General features: G+C 44.8%; 1 protein-coding gene across 5 annotated transcripts in view; it reads right to left on the bottom strand.

Moving 5' to 3' along the window:
* pcca (propionyl-CoA carboxylase subunit alpha) overlaps positions 1 to 19,490 on the bottom strand; it is a 399,162-nt gene that overhangs the window by 160,200 nt on the left and 219,472 nt on the right. For all 5 annotated transcript variants that reach the window (XM_038817962.1, XM_038817964.1, XM_038817963.1 and 2 more), the window contains one exon: positions 1,291 to 1,393. In XM_038817962.1, the coding sequence (XP_038673890.1) occupies positions 1,291 to 1,393 (103 nt within the window). The remainder of the gene's footprint in view (positions 1 to 1,290; positions 1,394 to 19,490) is intronic.

Raw genomic sequence — 19,490 nt, 5'->3', positions numbered from 1 at the left:
GAAGCCTACTCGTGACAATAAGCGATTTTCATTTCATTTCATTTCATATGACTCCTTTCACAATATGACGGTGTCCTAAAGTGTAAAAGCAATGACAATATATATATTTTTTTTTAAATAAATTTTAGATTACCCAATTATTTTTTCCAATTAAGGGGCAATTTAGTGTGGCCAATCCACCTACTCGGCACATTTTTGGATTGTGGGGGCGAAACCCACGCAGTCACGGGGAGAATGTGCAAACTCCACACGGACAGTGACCCAGAGCCGGGATCGAACCTGGCCGTGAAGCGGTTGTGCTAACCACTAGGCCAGCGTGCTGCCCCAAAGCAATGACAATATAATCTAGGATTCATAAAACAAATTGGCAACTGAGCTGCGGGGGAGTGACTTTTCTGTAAATGGGCTTCAAAGGACCGCATAACTTTTTATTAAAAATATGTTATTTATGGTAACTAGATTAATGAGATGCTGCGGTACAACTCCTACATTTTAATGCTCTGGGATCTGGTCCACAGAACAAGAAGAGGGACCAATGGCTGATGTTATTACAGGAGGATATTCGACAGTCAAACAGAGAAGATGTTTTCCCCATAAAAGCAGTTGAACAAACACACAGCCTTCCTCAGTAAAAAGGAATCAGACATCAAACCACCAGTAAAATCCTGAACCCTAAAACCTCCTTTGAAGAGGCCTATTTGAAGTGAGCTATTTCTAGTTATGGGTGACTGAAATGAGAAATCTGTAGTGGGACATGGACATGTTGGCAACATGACCTACTAATTAAATCCATGTGAGCCAGTCGCATCTTAAAAAGAGGTCCCAAGCATTAGCTTTCTCAACTTATGTCCAGTCAATCAGACGCGCAACCGGGCCTTAAACATGAGACCACGCTGACGTCAATCGTGCCGCAAAACTAACCCCTTTTGCATTTTAACTACATTCAAATGATAAGCATTACATGTTCAATTAAAATAATGTTGCCAACGCAAGCTTTGAAAGTGGAAAACTATGCTCGGTATCATGTAAAGCCTGAAGTGTTCTTTTCCCCCCGCAGTACTGCAACGGAATCATGAATTTAGCTTACGGTCAGAGTCTGGGGAAAGTGGCTGTCTCTAAGTAAAACGAGAATCGGGCGTCTGTCTGCAAGACGCTAACAATGACGTGTTGTTCAGCAATAAACTGCAGTTGTAATTTGCAGCACACTTGAAGAAGGTTGACAGCAAACAATGCGCTGCGTTAGCAACTTTATATTAGGTTTAAAAGGCAGAGATATTGTTTCAAGCTTACATTGTATGATGACCCCGATCGTGAGACAGTAACAGAATGCACCCCATCATCCAGCTGTACTGACAGCTCCCAGCTCTTCTGGTCTTGTTTAGCAGCAGGAATCCTGCAGATGCAAGAACGAAGAACATTTTATTTCTAAAAGATGAAATAGATGTGCTCAGTAAACTTGGATCACAGCGATATATTAAAGGCATTCAATTATTAAAGTGTCACTCGAATTTGAGACTTATTTTATTAACGATCAACCAGTGAACGTTTTTGAAACGTTTTCTGCCCAAATTGAAAGAAATTGCTCTTTCATCACCAGACCTGCAAACTTGAAAGGAGCTTGCACACAAAACAAAACAAAACATGCTCTCCCCATGAGAACAAGTCGTCCGTTTAAAAAAAAATCAAATGTTATAAGTGATATTGCTGGAAAATGTGCTTGTAAAATTCTTATCATTAACTTGTACGTGTTTGACTCTGGCAATTATCTCCATTATAGTTTTGTTGGAGTATTTCGACATTGAGATCAAATATAATGTATGAATCAAAAGAAACAAATTGCAGCAGTTAACATCATTTTCAGCCAACTCTTTCAAGACCAAAAGCATTTCCGCACCACAAAAATAAAAAAGAATGCAATTCTGGATTTTATTCAAGAACTACTCTGATCATTTACTTCATGGTAGTAAGCAGCAGTGTCTTATGGAAAATACTTTTTCGAGAACTTGAAGACACGTGAAAAGCAAAGAAAATTTTACATGGAACGTACAGCGCAGAAACAGACCATTCGGCCGACTAGTCCGTGCTGCTGTTTATGTTCCACACAAACCTCTCTCTTCATCCTATCGAATTAACCTTCTATCCCTTTCTCCCTCATGTATTTACCAACCGTTCGCACAAATGTATCTATACTATTGGCCTCAATCATTCCATACGGTTGCAAGTTCTACGGTCTAACCACTCTCTGGGTAGAATCTGTTGTGGTCTGCTGCTTCGGATAACACAGGCTGCTACTTGATGCAGTCTTAACTAAAGGATGCTCCCGACTCTGAAGTGAGTTCAACGTGTTTATTGAACTATTAACACAGTTCTCAAATGAGTTCGACTCTCTGCTAATCTAACTGTAGTAACTCAGTCTAAGTGTACCAGCTTGCTCTAAGCCACGTGCAGGGGTGTGTTGCTGCTGATCAACCCTGTCTACCTCTCTAGATGTCTGTCTGTGGAAAGAGACAGGGTGTAAGTGCCTCATCCCTTTTATAGTGTTTATGTCATGCCCCCTTGTGGTGATGCCACCTCGGAGTTTCCTGACTGCCCATTGGTTGTGTCCTATTCTGAGTGTTCATTGGTTGCGTGTTTGCATATCATGACAGAATTTTTATCGAATTTATTTTAGAAGGTACAAAAATACATACCCCGGGTATTGGGATAGTAATGCAATTGCTGTTACGGGCAAAGCAACACATTTATCAATTGATGGTGCTCAGAGAAACCTTACTCCAAGTGCTTAATATACTGCAAACCCTGGATAAGGCAGGCATAAAGCTAGTGCTCTCATGCAGTTGCAGAATCATTAATCATTCAGAATTTTGGATTATACTAGGATCGCCAGTAGTAATACACATTAGATCTACTATTCTGCTTCAAAGTGAAACCATTCTACACAATCTGTTTGGAACGTACGAACAGTGGGAGGTCATTCTGCCCCTCCAGCCCATTCAGCCATTGGATTTGACTATGGCTGATCTTGATCTTAACTTCATCCTCAGCACCTCGTCGCTGAACACTCATATCTCGCAAAGGTTGCTCACAGAAATATATTTTCCAATTATGGCCCAGATTCTGTTAAAAACTGATGCTGTGCCTCTTTGTACCATATTCACGCACAAATTAAGCCAATAAGAACTCAAATTGTCCATAAGAATGAAATGAAACGAAAATCGCTTATTGTCACGAGTAGGCTTCAATGAAGATACTGTGAAAATCCCCTAGTCACCACATTCCGGCGCCTGTTCGGGGAGGCTGGTACGGGAATTGAACCGTGCTGCTGGCCTGCCTTGGTCTGCTTTCACAGACAACAATTTAGTCCAGTGTGCTAAACCAGCCCAGAGTAGGATTTGGCCCAGCATCACCAGCTATTACTTTAATAGCTTAATTAGTTTTTGCACCAATCTTCTGCCTTAGCTTGAGGTCAACAGAAGAGACGTTCCTACTGAGATGTCAACTTAACAACAATACATGGTACACAATACCATTAAAGCCATAATATTACATAAAATCAGTGTTTTACACCTTTGCAAAGCACACAAATCACAAGCAATCAGTATAACAAAATTATTTCAGACATATAACCAGTGGTTCCATTTTACCAAATGCATTTCAAAAGGTTTGGCTATTTTTAAAAGCTGGAACCATTTGGTATTACACTGCTGAAGAAATGTGCATTAAAAAGGGTTAGAATTGGAGCAGACAAGATTGAACACTGCAATCATTTGTTCAATCGATTGCTTAGCAGGCATTGACTATTGATTTCTTTAATTTTTAAAAAATATCATAAGATTACAAACACACCTCATACAAACAGACTAAATTTTTATTGCAACACAGCGATGCCTTTCGGACAACGACATGACCTACCCACGCATGAACTGCCCAAATGTAAACTCTGCTTGTTAAAGTTCCACCCCACGGTGCAGTGACTATTTTTTGTTGAAATTTTAAACAAGAGAAACTCCAGGGGCCAAACAATTCATCTGTAATATGCAGAACATTTATTCAATGTCGAGTTCAAAGAGATTATTCCTTACGATTTTGTCAATGTCACGAAAACAAGTTTCAAAAGTGGGTTCTTTCTTTTTACCTGGTTGAAAAACGTTAACTGCTTGCAGGCACCGTGAAGAATAGCAACTTGCATTTATATTATGCCTTAATTTTTTTTTTGTTTTAAAATTATTTTTTTCCAATTAAGAGGCCAATCCACCTACCCTGCACAGCTCCCCACCCACGCAGGTCCCGAGCCGGGATGAGAGAGAGAGAGAGATGTAGAGAGGTTTAGGAAGGGAATTCCACAGCTGAATGTATAACTGGTAATGATGGTGCAGAGGAGATCAGGAATGTAGCAGAATTGGTGCAGCGTAGAGACCTCAGAGAGCTGAAGGGCTGGAGGAGGTTGCAGTGATAAAAAGGGGTGAGGGCATGGAGGGAGGCTTAAACAGGAACCATAGAATTCCTACAGTGCCGAAGGAGGCTATTCGGCCCATCAAGTCTGCACTGACCCTCTGAAAGAGCACCATCCCTAGGCCCTCTCCCACGCTCCATCCCCATAACCCCAGTTAACCCACGTACCTTTGGACTGTGTGAGGAAACTGGAGCACCCGGAGGAAACCCACGCAGACAGAGACAGTCACCCAAGGCCGGAATTGAACCGAGATCCCTGTCGCTGTGAAGCGACAGTGCTAACCACTGTGCCATCGTATCGGAGTATGGGAATTTTAAAGTTGGGAAATGGCCGGATCCCAGGTCAGTGTAGGTCTGCGAGACCAGGGGTGATAGAGGAATGGGACTTGGTGCGAGTTAGGATACAGGCAGCAGAGTTTTTCATGAGTTTGAGTTTAATGAGGGTGGAAGATGAGGGACAGGCCAGGCGAGCATTGGAATAGTAAAATCTAGAGACAGCAAAAGTATGGATGAGGGTCTCGCCAGCAAATGAGCAGAGACAAGGATCAATCAGGACCTAGAAATTGGGGTGCACGTCCCTAATTTCAGGCACGGCACAATTACACCCCAAACCAGCAGACAAGATGCACAAGTACATTTCCGACTGGAAGTGGGTCAGAAGTGATCTTGGGCATTGACGAAGAGGGGTTCTTTCCCTATAAATGATGCAGATGTTAGCATCTTTGCAAATGAAAGTAGGGGGCCAAACACCCACCTCAGACCCCCACTCTGACATTACTTTGTCCTGGAACAGCCAGCTCCCTCACAGGTTGCACTTGGGGAAACTGATCCTGGGGAAACCCTGCCAGTCAAGAACTCAACTGAATGCAGAGCCGAGGAGCCCAACCCCACAATAAATACCCTGCTGCATCACCGCTAAACAGATTACTTGGTCATTATCATATGCTGTTTGTGGGAACTTGCTGTGCCATATTCTCTACATTGCAACAGTGACTATATTTCAGGATGTACTTCATCAGCTGCAATATGCACTGGAACATCCTGATGCTGCGGAAGACACTATACAAATGCAAATCTGGAATACTGTGTTCAGTTTTGGTCCCCGTACTTGAAAAAGGATAATAATTGCATGAGAAGCATTTCAGAGAAAGTTCACCTGACTGATTCCTGGGGTGAGGGAAGGTTGGACAGGTTGCGTAAGCATCCACTGGCGCTTAGAAGAATGAGAGGTAATCTTATTGAAACATGCAAGATGCTGAGGGGAATTGACAGGGTGGATGCTGGCGAGATGTTGCCCCTCATGGAAGAGACTGTGGGCGCAATCAATCGGTCACGCTGCACTCTCACTGGAGTGTAATGCGGTCGGTAGGTCCTGTGAGAGGCCTACCACAGGCTTCCGGCAGCCTTTACGAGGCGGGATATACCCAAGTCCTGCGAGGCGTTGGAATCAAAACCCTGTCCAAAAGGGGTGTGAACAAAGGTTTTAAACCTACATAGGCAGGCTTACCCAGGCTCTGCCAGGGTCCACCAGCCTTCTCAGCGTGGCTGCAGTCAGGCACCGTTCAGTACTGGTCCCACAAACATGGACCAGGCACAACGGCACCCATGGGGTCTCTCAGGCCATGGAGGCTCCCGGGTGGTCAGGGTCAGTGCAGGGTGGCCCCCTAGCCCTCCCCCTGGAACTCGGGTATCTAGGCAGTGCCCAGCTGGCACCTTGACACTGCCACCCTGGTGCTGCCTGGTTTCTGCTGGTTGGCTGTTGCCAGCTCAAGGGCAATGGCGTTGGAAGCTCAATCTCTTACTATTCTATCTCGGAGAACTTATCCTTTCTTTGCACCTCCTCCGGTTCTGAATTTCGAGACCCAGCAATCATTTAAGCTCAGTCAAAGCTCAGGCAAAGCACGGAGCTGTTCCAAACTGTATCAGCTTCCATCACAATGATTATAATTTTTACTGACGCACGACAGCAAATTGGACAAAAAGAAAAGAGAATGATAAATTTTAAAAGAGAATAAGAGTAAAAGAGAGGCAAAACACAAAAGACAATTCAAGAGAGCAAGAAAGAGAAGAGAGAAAAGAAGTAGTAACTGAATGTATATAAAATATCAACAAAGTGCTGGAAACAATCAGCAAGTCATGCAGCATATGTGGAGAAAGTAGCAGAGTTTTATTTTTTACTTTTTTTATAAAGTTAGAGTACCCAATTCATTTTTTCCAATTAAGGGGCAATTTAGCGTGGCCAATCCACCAACCCTACACATCTTTGCGTTGTGGGGGCGAAACCCACGCAAACACGGGGAGAGTGTGCAAACTCCACATGGACAATGGCCCAGAGCCGGGATCGAACCTGGGACCTCGGCGCCGTGAGGCAACAGGGCTAACCACTGTGCCACCGTGCTGCCCTGAAAGAACCAGAGTTAATGTTTCGAGTCCACTACGACTTGTCATCTGAATAAACAAAGGCTTCCAATAAAAAGTCATCAACAACTTGAAATGTTAACTCTGTGTCTCGAGGGGGCAGCACGGTGGCACAGTGGTTAGCATTGCTGCCTACGTCGCTGAGGACCCGGGTTCGAATCCCGGCCCTGGGTCACTGTCCGTGTGGAGTTTGCACATTCTCCCCGTGTCTGCGTGGGTTTCGCCCCCACAACCCAAAGATGTGCAGGTTAGGTGGATTGGCCACGCTAAATTGCCCCTTAATTGGAAAAAATTATTGGGTACTCTAAATTTATTTTTAAAAAAGAAACAAAACTCTGTGTCTCATTCCACAGGTGCTGCCAACCCTGTTGAATCCAGCACGCTCTGTTTTTATTCCGGGTCTCCAGTATCTCGTTTTAACTTTGGATTTAATATGTCACCTTGCAAGAGCACTGGACGTCCAAAATGCTTTCCTAGCCAATGAAATGCTGGTGGTCATTTGTAATGTGGGAGACACAGCAGCCAATCTGCACACAGCAAGTTCCCACACACGGGAATGCAATAATGACCAGATAGTCCGTAAGTGATATCGGTTGAGGGTTAGAAATCGATTAGGAAACAAGGGGTAAATCCTGATCCCTTCTTCAAAATGGGAACCTTTGCGTCCACCTGATAGAGGCTTAAAGGGCCTCAGTTCAACATCTCAACTGAAAGGCCAACAGGAGAAAGAAAGGACAGAGTGAGAAGGAGTAGGAATGGGAGGATATCCATGTGCAGCACAAACACAGGCATTGATCTGCTGGGCTGAATGATCTATTTCCGTGTTGCAAAACACAGCGTAACAATAATATCATTTCCATCATGGTGCCAGCTATTATAATAATGTGATTCCAACAGAAATTAAACAGTAAATATAATTTCCATAGTTCAACATCTCGATGAGGGCAACTTGAGAGCGAGGTGACAAATAAATTATTTTCTTTTTCCTGCCGAGCCCAGCCATCAATCTCCGTAATATGGATACGGATAAAGCAAAATAATCAGGAGCCATACAAGACCTTACCAAAAATCAATTAAAGTTTAGCTCATTGATCTTTTATTTAAATGCCTCTCATATCGCAAGGTTTTATTCCTTTAAAAGTGAAGGGAATAGTAAGGGTAGGAAAACCAATGAAGGGTCAGACGGAGTGTATATATGGACCATGTTGGTAGGGGTCTGTGTTTGGGGGGGTTGGCAATGTTATTGTGGGGTTTCTGTCTTTGTCGGATCTTTCTGTTTATAAGTGTTAAAGTCATAAATGCCTTAATAAAATATTTTCTAAAATAAACGTGAAGGGAATTTAAACAGTTGTTTTTAAGGGGCCGGTTTAGCACACTGGGCTAAATCGCTGGCTGTGAAAGCAGACCAAGGCAGGCCAGCAGCACAGTTCAATTCCTGTACCAGCCTCCCCGGACAGGCGCCGGAATGTGGCGACTAGGGGCTTTTCACAGTAACTTAATTTGAAGCCTACTTGTGACAATAAGCGATTTTCATTTCATTTCATTTCAAGGTAAGAAAAGTTTAATTGACGCACAACCTTCTAACATTTGATAATCTGACAATGTCGTTGATCAGATATAGGCTTTGAATTTAAAAAAAAAGAGAGACTTACACTGAAAGTAAATTCTGATCTTAAGTAGCTTAGCTATGCAGTGAAAGGATCATTAAGAAATCCTTAGTCATAACTTCCATTGCAGGGAGTCACAAAAATGATCAAGAATAATGTGGCCAGTTTCGTGGGAGCTGAGGTCAGTTTTTGCATACAAACGCGCACTAGAGAAGTCAGTCATTCATCTGAAATGATTTCAGAGAATTTGCAAGAGCGTGAAAAGATATGTTATGCAAGCATATAGAAGTATTCAGTGGAGGTTGACAAGACCAGCTACATGGAGACTACAAAGCAGGCCCTCCCATGGTTCATGAATAAGTCGAGGAAATGATCAGAAAAAAATGGAGAGATGTTTGGACAGATGGCCCACTTAAAACACATGGGATAAAGTGGCAGCAATTTGAATGAAATGTTAGATTTTGTTAATAATTGATCTTTATTCTCCAACGTCCCCAGACAGGTAAATGAATAAATCCTTGAAGTGTTACCAAGAGAACTATTTAAATGTAAAAAAAACTATCTGAAAACTTGAAGTATAATCAGACGCAAAGGAAGGTCAGGATTAAAGGAATTTTAAATAGCATGAATTTGTTCCAACCAAAACAATGCTGAAGATTTATTTTGTGATCATTTTTCACTTTGAACACTCGCTCCCTCTGTGGGTAACAAACTCTAGATTTACACTGCAGCATTTCCTCTCTGTTGCACCACCAGTTGTATTTTGTATGTTCAATCCTTCAGCAAAACAAATAGAGGTTTTGTTTAGCTGTCCAGCATTCCCAAAATCCAGAACTATTAAGTTATATCCTCAATATGCTTGCTCATCCTGGCTGTTTACAACAAGCATACCCATTCAGATCACTCTGTTCCAACATGGCAAATATCTTCATATTGACCCCAACGTCTTCACATTCAAAAGCATGAACCAACTATGATTTTTTGTAAATCATGGATTAGCTGTTTCTAAACTTTGTTTAAGTTATTATCACTACTTAGGTTGGACTATTTAAAACATCTGAAGTCTTTGTGTTCGTCCATAATAAATTAAAAATGTGGTTTTCCCTTATTTCAAATTCCAATGCCTTTGCTTCACATTTACAACAACTGAATGTTAGTTAAAAGCAGGCAAGTAGCTTTTCGAATTCTTGTTCTCACACACAAATCATCAAGGAAACTATGTCACGCAGAGACAGAGGTCACTCTCCTACTGAGACAGATTCTTTTAATACTCGTATTCTGGTCCAGTACTTTTGTCCACACCTATTAGAATGACATTTAACTTTACAAGCAGGTAACTTATTTAGCTGCCACCTACTCAAAGTAGCCTTTACGCTCAACAGAGTATAGAAATGCAAATAATTCTAAAATCTTCACTTAAACACCTACTTAAGCAGAGATTTGCAATCAACATTTGGAACGTAAATGGCACTTCAAGAGTTGGGAAAGTTTTTTGTTAAGTTTGTAATTAAATGCTGTCAGTTTGAAAACAAAATTTGTTTTAGGTTTGCTCTGTAATAAGCTATTGGGGAAGTTTATGACCCACAGTTGTGCTCCATCACTGGCTTTCTCGGGCTGGTGATCTGATGTGTTGATACAGTCTGAGTCATAAATCCCCATATGGATCAACCTATAAAATAGAATTTCATGTATTGCAGTTGTTCACACTAAATTAACATTTCTACACCATATAAAAATGCACGGCTTTAATTTTTTCAGGCTCATTTGAGTGCAGGCAATAGCCCTCACCACCAGCATGCTGCTCCAAAACTCTGTTATACTGTACATACAGTCGTTGCTTGTTCTAGACTTAGAAATATTTTAATTAGTAACCTTTTTTTTAAACAGGTAATTTTATTCAAACTTTTCGCATTTTAACACTTTACAAATCAAAACAAAACCATTGCACCCCCAAATATAATAAACCCTGCATCAACCCCCCCCCCCCCCCCCCCCCCCCCCGGACAGCTGACAGTAATTAGCTCTCAGAAATGCAAAATAAACAAAGCCCCACCTCTAGTGGAAGCCATTCCCCCCCCCCCTTAGGGAACATTTCACCTTCTCAAGATGCAAGAACTCCCTTAGATTCCCCTGCCAGGCCGAGGGGCAGGATGGAGAAGCTGACCTCCACCCCAAGAGGACCTGCCTGTGAGGCTAAAACATCTCTTTCCCCCCCCTCCGCTCCCGTCCACAACTCCGGCAGATCCGACACCCCAAATCTGCCCCCCCAGGGAACCCTGCTCCAAATCCACATGCAGGATCGGAGACATGGTGCCGAAAAACGACGTCCCAAAATTTCTTCACCTTCGGGCAAGACCAGATCATGTGCACATGATTAGCCGGGCCACTCTACCACCGTTCGCAAGTGTCCTCGACCCCCTCAAACAGCCGGCTCATCCTTGACTTTGTCAAATGCGCCCTGTGCACCATCTTCAATTGTATCGAACCCAGCCTCGCACACAAAGTTGAGGCATTCACCCTCCGCAGCCACTCCCCCAGCGTCATCCCCAATTCCTTCTCCCACTTGGCCGTTATCCCATCTCTAGACACCTTATCCTCCTCCAAAATCCTCCTATAACCCGTCGAGATGACCCCGTCCTCCAACCCCATTACCGACAGCACCAACTCCAACAAAGAGGAGGCAGGCGCTATCGGAAAGGTAGAAAAAACCTTTCTGCCAAAGCTCCGCACCTGCATACACTGAAACCCCCCCTCACGCAGAAACCCAAACATCTCCCTCAACTCCTCAAAGCTTGCGAACCACCCCTCCAAAAGTAAATCCTTTGATTAATAACCTTTTTAAAAGGTTTGTAGAAATCTAGTACTGAATAAAGGTCCAACTTTTAATTTTTACTTGGCAGCATAAGGGAACACAATGAATTTGAAGGGCTGGGAAGCAAAATGATAATGCACTAGCCCTGGGTATTTCTGTGGTATAACACCGGAGCTTTGTTTTAAAATCTCATTGCAGGGAAGAAGTCCCAGATCTGCCTCCACTTCACCTGCGGAAGGAGCTGCGCTCCGAAAGCTTGTGATTTCAAATAAACCTGATGGTCTTTAACCTAGAGTTGTGAGACGTCTTACTGTGCCCCCCCCCCCCCCCCCCCCACCCCTGTCCAGTGCCGGCATCACCACATCATTTTAAAAAAAAGTTTAGAGCATCCTATTAGTTCTTTCCAATCAAGGGGCAATTTCGTATGACCAATCCACCTACCCTGCACATCTTTGGGTTGTGGGGGCAAAACCTACGCAAACACGGGGAGAATGTGCAAACTCCACACGGACAGTGACCCAGAGCCGGGATCGAACCTGGGACCTCGGCACCGTGCGGCAGAAGTGCTAACCACTGTGCCACCGTGCTGCACTAACATAATTTTTTAATTTTCGTTTCAATAATCTTTATTGTTGTCACAAGTAGGCTCACATTAACACTGCAATGAAGTTACTGTGAAAAGCCCATTCCGGCCCCTGTTCGGGTACACTGAGGGAGAATTCAGAATGTCCAAATTAGCTACCAGCACGTCTTTCGGTACTTGTGAGCAGAAACCAGAGCACCCGGAGGAAACCCACGCAGACACGGGGAGAACGTGCAGACTCCGCACAGACAGTGACCCAAGCCGGGAATCGAACCTGGGACCCTGGAGCTGTGAAGCCATAGTGCTAACCACTATGCTACCGTGTTGCCCACTGCCGAGCATTTCACAGCACAGAAACATAACTTGCCTAATTGGCCCAGGCTTCTGATGAGCTTCCAAAACCCATCCCTTATCACCTTATCCTATAAGCATACCCTTCTATTCTCATCTCCCTTGTGAACTTACCCAGCTTCCCCTTAAATGTATCCCTTTAAATGTTATTCTCCTTAACCACTCCCCATTGTATCAGGTTCCATATTCTCCCCACTATTTTCCTCACTGCTACACTGCACCGCACCCCCTGCAAATTGCCCATAGGAGTAGAGATAAATCTACAGAACAGGCCGGAAGCTGTTCAACCTTCAACCCAAAACCAAAACAACTCCTAACTCAATCGTAGGGTTTCAGTATGCAGCTGCCGTTTGTGTGTGCACCTACTCAGAAACTGAACTCCACATCCGACAGCACGGTGGGGTGGCACGGAGACACAGTGGTTACCACTGCTGCCTCACAGCGCCAGGGCCCCAGGTTCGATTCCGGCCTCGGGTCACTGTACGGAGTCTGCACGTTCTCCCCGTGTCTGCCTGGGTTTCCTCCGGGTGCTCCGGTTTCCTCCCGCAGTCCAAAGATGTGCAGATTAGGTGGATTGGCCATGATAAATTGCCCTTTAGTGTTCAAAGGTTAGGTGGGGCAAGGGGGTTACAGGGATGGAGCGGGTGAGTGGGCCTTAGGTGGGGTTCTCTTTTGGAGGGCCGGTGCATGCACGATGGGCCGAATGGTCTCCTTCTGGACTGCAGGGATTATACGATTCATTATTGACTCGTGCTGTGAAGCACATGAAAAGTGGCATTTCACTAAACACCTGGAAAACTAATGTCCTCTTCCAACAGCAAACCACACCCCCACCCCCCTTCCATTTGATTCAGATCAATGGCAGGATCTTGGACCATTTTCCTTACCTTGATGAAAACAGACATGGACAATGAAAGTCATCATAAACTCCAAAGTGCTTGCTCCAGACTTCAGCTGACTGAGGAAAAATGTATTTGAGGATCCGGATCTCAAAGTCAAGCCTAAAGTCCTGGTTTACCGGGTAACAGAGACCCCTGTGCTCTTGCACGCATCGGAAACTTGGACAACCTACAGTAGCATCCTCAAAGCACTGGAGAAGTGCCACCAGTGATGTCTTTGCAAGATCCTCCAAATGTGGTGGCAAGAAAGGAGATCTAGGCCCTCTCCCGAGTCAACTTGTCCAGCATCGACACATTAATCACTCAGAACAAGCTCTGGTGAGTGGAACATGTCGTTCACATGCCTGACACCAAACTCTGGAAGCAACTGCTCTATTCAGGATTTAGGCTGCACAGGATATTCCCAGGAGGACAGCAGAAATGCTTTAGGGATGTCCTTTGTAGCCATTTGGGATGGCCACTTCCAACTAGGTACAGGGAAACTTGCAAAGCCTGGCAGGTAAAATGGACCAGCCAAGACTCAGGCAGGCTCAGAGCCTGAAATGCATATTTGTCAGCAAAAGTCCAGACGGTATCGAAACTCCGTCCAATTAGCATGTTAATCAGGCCGATTAACATTTGATGGCCCATCTCCCCCAAAACAAAGGACTGGTACTCAAGCAACCGGGACAGTCCCAGACATTTCAGCGCCCCTCCCTGTTCAAGGCAAATGCAAACAACGGGGTCAGTGACCTTTTGGGACATGCCCAGCCATCCAGAGCCCCGCCCACTTATTGGCTAAAAGAGCGTGAAACCCCCCCCGAGTATAAGAAGAAGTTTGCCACATGTCTGCTCTCTTTTGGCCTTGGTACCCCGGTCACGGTCATCGCCAATCGCAGCAACACCAGAAGCGAGTCCAAGTTCAACGCCCGCTACCAGACGTACGAACCCAGCTGAGCAGCAGTTACTCCTTCGAACCCGAGAGATCCAGAATTGAACAGCGGCCACTATTTTCTGACCTAAGCCAGGTGCCCAAAGTTAAGTACAGGTTGTCTTAGTCGATAGGTGAGTTAACTAGTAGTGTTTATGTTGCATAACTAATTGTGTGTAAATAAAGTACCCTTGACATTGAATTAACTAACTGGTGTTTGGCTCTTTGATCGATAGCCAGTTGAAACTTGTGGTGGTACCATTCCATACCTGGCGACTCTAAGCATTTGGACATAGATAGCATAGAAAAAAAGGCAAATTCACTGATTACCCTAATTGGAACAGAGCCACAGAAAAGACCAAGTAGAAAAGAAAGGCAACACCTTGAAGCATCTCTGAAATGGTTAAACATACCCACAGACCCATGGGAGATCCTGGTTTGTGACCGAGCAAAATGGGGTAGGTTCATTGGGAAAGGCACCGAACACATCGAGAGACTTTGTCAGGAATGTGCACAGGCGAAGTCGAGGCATCAAAGGCAGCACAGAAACCTTCAGACATCCCATCTACCGCTTCAAGCACCACCTGGCCTTCATGTGGCAGAGGTCTGCAGATCTCACAGTGGATGTCGGAACCCCACGAACCAGAGCGGGGGGCAGGGAAATCTCTCCACGTGATTTCTCCTGAACTCCTTATTTGATTTATGAGTGACAATATATTTATAATCGCTAGTTTTGGAATCCCCCATAAATGGAAACATCCCCCCTACATCTATCATACAGAAATCGTTCCTAGTGTAAAGTCCTCTATCGGGTCACCGCCCAGCCTTCTCTATCCTAGAGAAAGAAACACAACCTGGTGATCTTTCTGCTAAATTCTGATATCATCATTGTGAAACTTTTTGTATCTTCTCCATCGCTGGAAGTGTGGACAAACAAAACTTTCATTCTGCTCCGCCTGTGAATTCCAGCACCTCGAGAAATGAACCCAAGAGCTTGGTTTACATTTTTTACTGCTTTAGCTCTGAAAGTTTTCTCATATATTGTAATGAAAATTATTTGGGGCAGCACGGTGGCACAGTGGGTTAGCCCTGATGCCTCACGGCGCCGAGGTCCCAGGTTCGATCCCGGCTCTGGGTCACTGTCCGTGTGGAGTTTGCACATTCTCCCCATGCTTGCGTGGGTATCACACCCACAACCCAAAGATGTGCAGGGTAGGTGGATTGGCCACTCTAAATTGTCCCTTAATTGGAAAAAATGAATTGGGTACTCTAAATTAAAAAAAATATATATTATTTGTATGATAATTGATTCAAGTATTGTAAAGTTACGATGATGGTTAAAGAGTTCTTGTGGTGCAGTGGGTGGCGTGCCTAACTCTGGGCCGGGATGCTCCGGTTTCAAGTCCCACTTGTGGCTTGGTGGCCACAGAAAGTGCGTTCATAATGTGGCCAAACAACTGAGGACCCGGGTTCGAATCCCGGCCCTGGGTCACTGTCTGTGAGGAGTTTGCACATTCTCCCCGTGTCTGCGTGGGTTTCACCCCCACAACCCAAAGATGTGCAGGGTAGGTGGATTGGCCACGCTAAATTGCCCCTTAATTGGAAAAAATGAATTGGATATTCTAAATTTATAAAAAAAAAAAAAAAAAAAAAAATAAATAAAAAAAAAATAATGTGGCCAAACAGGTCGATTATCGGCCTGTGAATCCTTCCAATACATCCAAGGGCAGGCAGGGCGAGCTGGAGAGTTTCAGTTCAGCCATACTGCAGGGGGCAATGGCAAATCACTGCAGTACTTTGCCAGGCATAATCAGGATGCTTTCAACAGAAACATACTCCTAACTGAAGCCACAGACATGGAGAAAATTCACCAGAAGGACAAAGCTGCAGAGAGAGAATCACAGAATCATTACGGATGCGGCAGGCGGCCATTCGGCCCATCAAGGCTGCACTGCGCTTCAAAAGAGCGCCCCACCTGGGCCCACTCCACCGCCCTATCCTCGTGCATTGATCATGGTCAATCCACCTAACCTGCACACAGCTAAATTTGCAGATGACAAAAAGATAGGTGGGAAAATATGTTGTGAAGAGGACACAAGGAGGTTTCAAATGGATATAATGTGCGAAAATGTGAAGTTGTTCATTTTGGCAGGAACAATAAAAAAGCAGAGTATTACTTAAATGGAGAACAGCTTCAGGTTTTTAAAAAATAAATTTCGAGTATGCAATTCATTTTTTCCAATTAAGGGGCAATTTAGCGTGGCCAATCCACCTATCCTGCACATCTTTTTGGGTTGTGGGGGCGAAACCCACGCAGACACGGGGAGAATGTGCAAACTCCACACGGACAGTGACCCAGAGCCGGGATCGAACCTGGGACCTCGGTACCGTGAGGCAACCGTGCTAACCCACTGCGCCACCGTGCGACCCTAGCTTCAGGATTTTAAGGTGCAGAGGGATCTAGCTATTATAGAACATAGAACAGTACAGCACAGAACAGGCCCTTCGGCCCTCGATGTTGTGCCGAGCAATGATCACCCTACTCAAACCCACGTATCCACCCTATACCCGTAACCCAATAACCCCCCTCCCCTTAACCTTACTTTTTAGGACACTACGGGCAATTTAGCACGGCCAATCCACCTAACCCGCACATCTTTGGACTGTGGGAGGAAACCGGAGCACCCGGAGGAAACCCACGCACACACGGGGAGGACGTGCAGACTCCGCACAGACAGTGACCCAGCCGGGAATCGAACCTGGGACCACTGGAGCTGTGAAGCATTGACGCTAACCACCATGCTACCCTGCTGCCCTATTCTCGCGTATGAGTCACAAAAAGTGAAAATACAGGAACAGCAAGTAATTAAGAAGGTGAATGGAATGCTGTGCTTTATTATGAGAAGACTCAAACATGAAAGTAAGGATGTTGTGCTTCAGTTATACTAGGTATTGGTGAAATCATATCTTGAACACTATGGGCAGTTATTGTCTCATTTAATGAAGGATGTAAATACATTTGAGGCGGTTCAGAGCAGGTTTACTAGATTAATACCTGGAAAAGCGGGTTTGTGATAGGAGCAAAGGGTGGACAGAGTGGGCTTGTTTTCACTGGAGTTCAGAAGAGCGAGAGGTGCTTGGTTGAAGTGTACAAGATCCTGAACAGCCTTGACGGGGCGGACGTGGAAAGGATGCTTCCTCTTGTGGGTGCATCAGAATGAGGGGGCACTGCTTTAAAATTAGGCGGTTAACACTTTAGAACAAAAATGAATTATACTCTGCCAAGGGAAAGCTGATCAGTGGAGAGAATACAAGATGGTGCAGCAAACAGCTCCCTGACCTGAAACGTTGTCTGCAATCAGCCTCAGCATGGACCCGAGTACTCAAACAGTAAAGGGCATTCAGACTGCGTATTCTTTTTTTTTTGTGGAGCAGGTATGACCATTAACATTCCAGGTCCAGGGCAGCACGGTGGCACAGTGGTTAGCATTGCTGCCTACGGCGCTGAGGACCCGGGTTCGAATCCCGGCCCTGGGTCACTGTCCGTGTGGAGTTTGCACATTCTCCCCATGTTTGCGTGGGTTTCACCCCCACAACCCAAAGATGTGCAGGATAGGTGGATTGGCCACGCTAAACTGCCCCTTAATTGGAAAAAATGAATTGGGCACTCTAAATTTATTTCTTTTTAAAACATTCCAGGTCCAGGAAAGTCCCCAATGGTTAGATCAACCTACTGTACACAAAATTACCATAGCACCTCCAGTGGAAGTGGGATCAGAGAAGGATCAATAGTCTGGGGGAGCCTCTACCTTCACCTATGACAATGGTGCAGTCGGTACACACACCAATCACTGGGCACGCACGGCAACTTATAGTCAGCGTGCCATAACCACAAGGGATGCTGAAACTCAGTAGCAAACTCGCACCATCAACAACATAGGTGAACATGCTACTCAATCTTCTCTTTGCCTCAGGACCATCCTTCCTCAGCTCCAGGGAGCTTCCTGGTGACCCTAATGGGAAAAAGAAGAAAAGGCATTGCCAAGTAGGTGGATTCCATTTCCACCCATCCTGCAGGATGATCAAGATTAATAACCATACACCACAAAACCAGCCTGATCAACCAAACAGTGGCAGAAATAGACAAAACCATAGCCAACACCAGTCCAACCTCCAAGCCGACAACACAAAACTGAACCACTAAAGCCACCACTCTTTCAACAGAATGGCGAACGAGATGTGGAAGGGTTAGAAGGTCTCCAGACACCCTGAACCTCTAACTTCAAGGACTTGAAGGGGTGATGGGTTAGCAAGAATATTGTTCATATTAACACTGTATAGCAACAACTTTAGCTTTTTTACTAAGGGGCAATTTAGCGTGGCCAATCCACCTACCCTGCACATCTTTGGGTTGTGGGGGTGAAACCCATGCAGACACGGGGAGAATGTGCAAACTCCACACGGACAGTGACCCAGAGCCGGGATCGAACCCGGGTCCTCGGTGCCATGAGGCAGCAATGCTAACCACATGCGCCACAGTACCGCCCTAGAATAGCTTAATGTTGTAACAATAAATGCACAGGACTTGCAATATTGGAAGACTTGAAGTAAACTAAAGTAGCCTAAATCCATGGGATTCAGAATTGGGGGAGGTGGTGTAGGGATCTGGTACATACGGAACTACTGTGGGGCTGAGTACAATACGGCCACACCGTGATGTAAGAAGGCACATACTCCAGAGGCAAGGGACAAGTGGACTTGTAGAAAAGACCCAAGATGAAGTCAGCTCCATACTGTGCTCTCTACTGTATATATGTATATAGTTATGAGCTGTTAATAGACTTGCTGGTAATACACTCGAGCACAAAACCGGTGGCACGGTGCTGCTCCAATATTGGCCTCTTGTGCATCTCCAATTTTAATCGTTCTACCACTGGCGACCATTGCCTTCCGTTGACAAGACTATAAACTCTGGAACTCCCTCCCTAAATGTCTTCACCCCTCTCTCAATAAGGTTGCTCGTTAAAACCTATCCTCTTTGAACAAGCCTTGTGGCGCAATTCCTAATGTTTCCCTATATTGCTCGATTCCAATCTTCTGTCTTTGATCACTCTCCTGTGAAGCATCGTCAGATGTTTTACCTGTTAAAGGCACGGGAAGTTCTTCCATCTTCAAAGAGATGGCCGGGCAGATACATATTTTTGTTTTTGTCCTTGTATAATTGGTTTCAACTGAAAATCAAATGGATAGAACTTTGCCACTCTCTGGTTTCAAAAATGTTATCAATCCGTGATGTTTGTGTGAATTTGACCTACTTGCCCTGTGGCACTGCAAAACGAATAGATTTTTTTAAAAAAATTTTAAAACTGGTTTTAATTCTCATAACCATGCAAAGAAAGTGATCTATTTAAATCAGGGGTGCATGACGCCAGTGTTGAAGAGCAGAGGAGGCTTAAAG

This window comes from Scyliorhinus canicula, chromosome 14, assembly GCF_902713615.1.
Source record: "Scyliorhinus canicula chromosome 14, sScyCan1.1, whole genome shotgun sequence".
Taxonomy (NCBI): Eukaryota; Metazoa; Chordata; class Chondrichthyes; order Carcharhiniformes; family Scyliorhinidae; genus Scyliorhinus; species Scyliorhinus canicula.
This window is presented reverse-complemented; position numbering and strand designations above follow the sequence as displayed.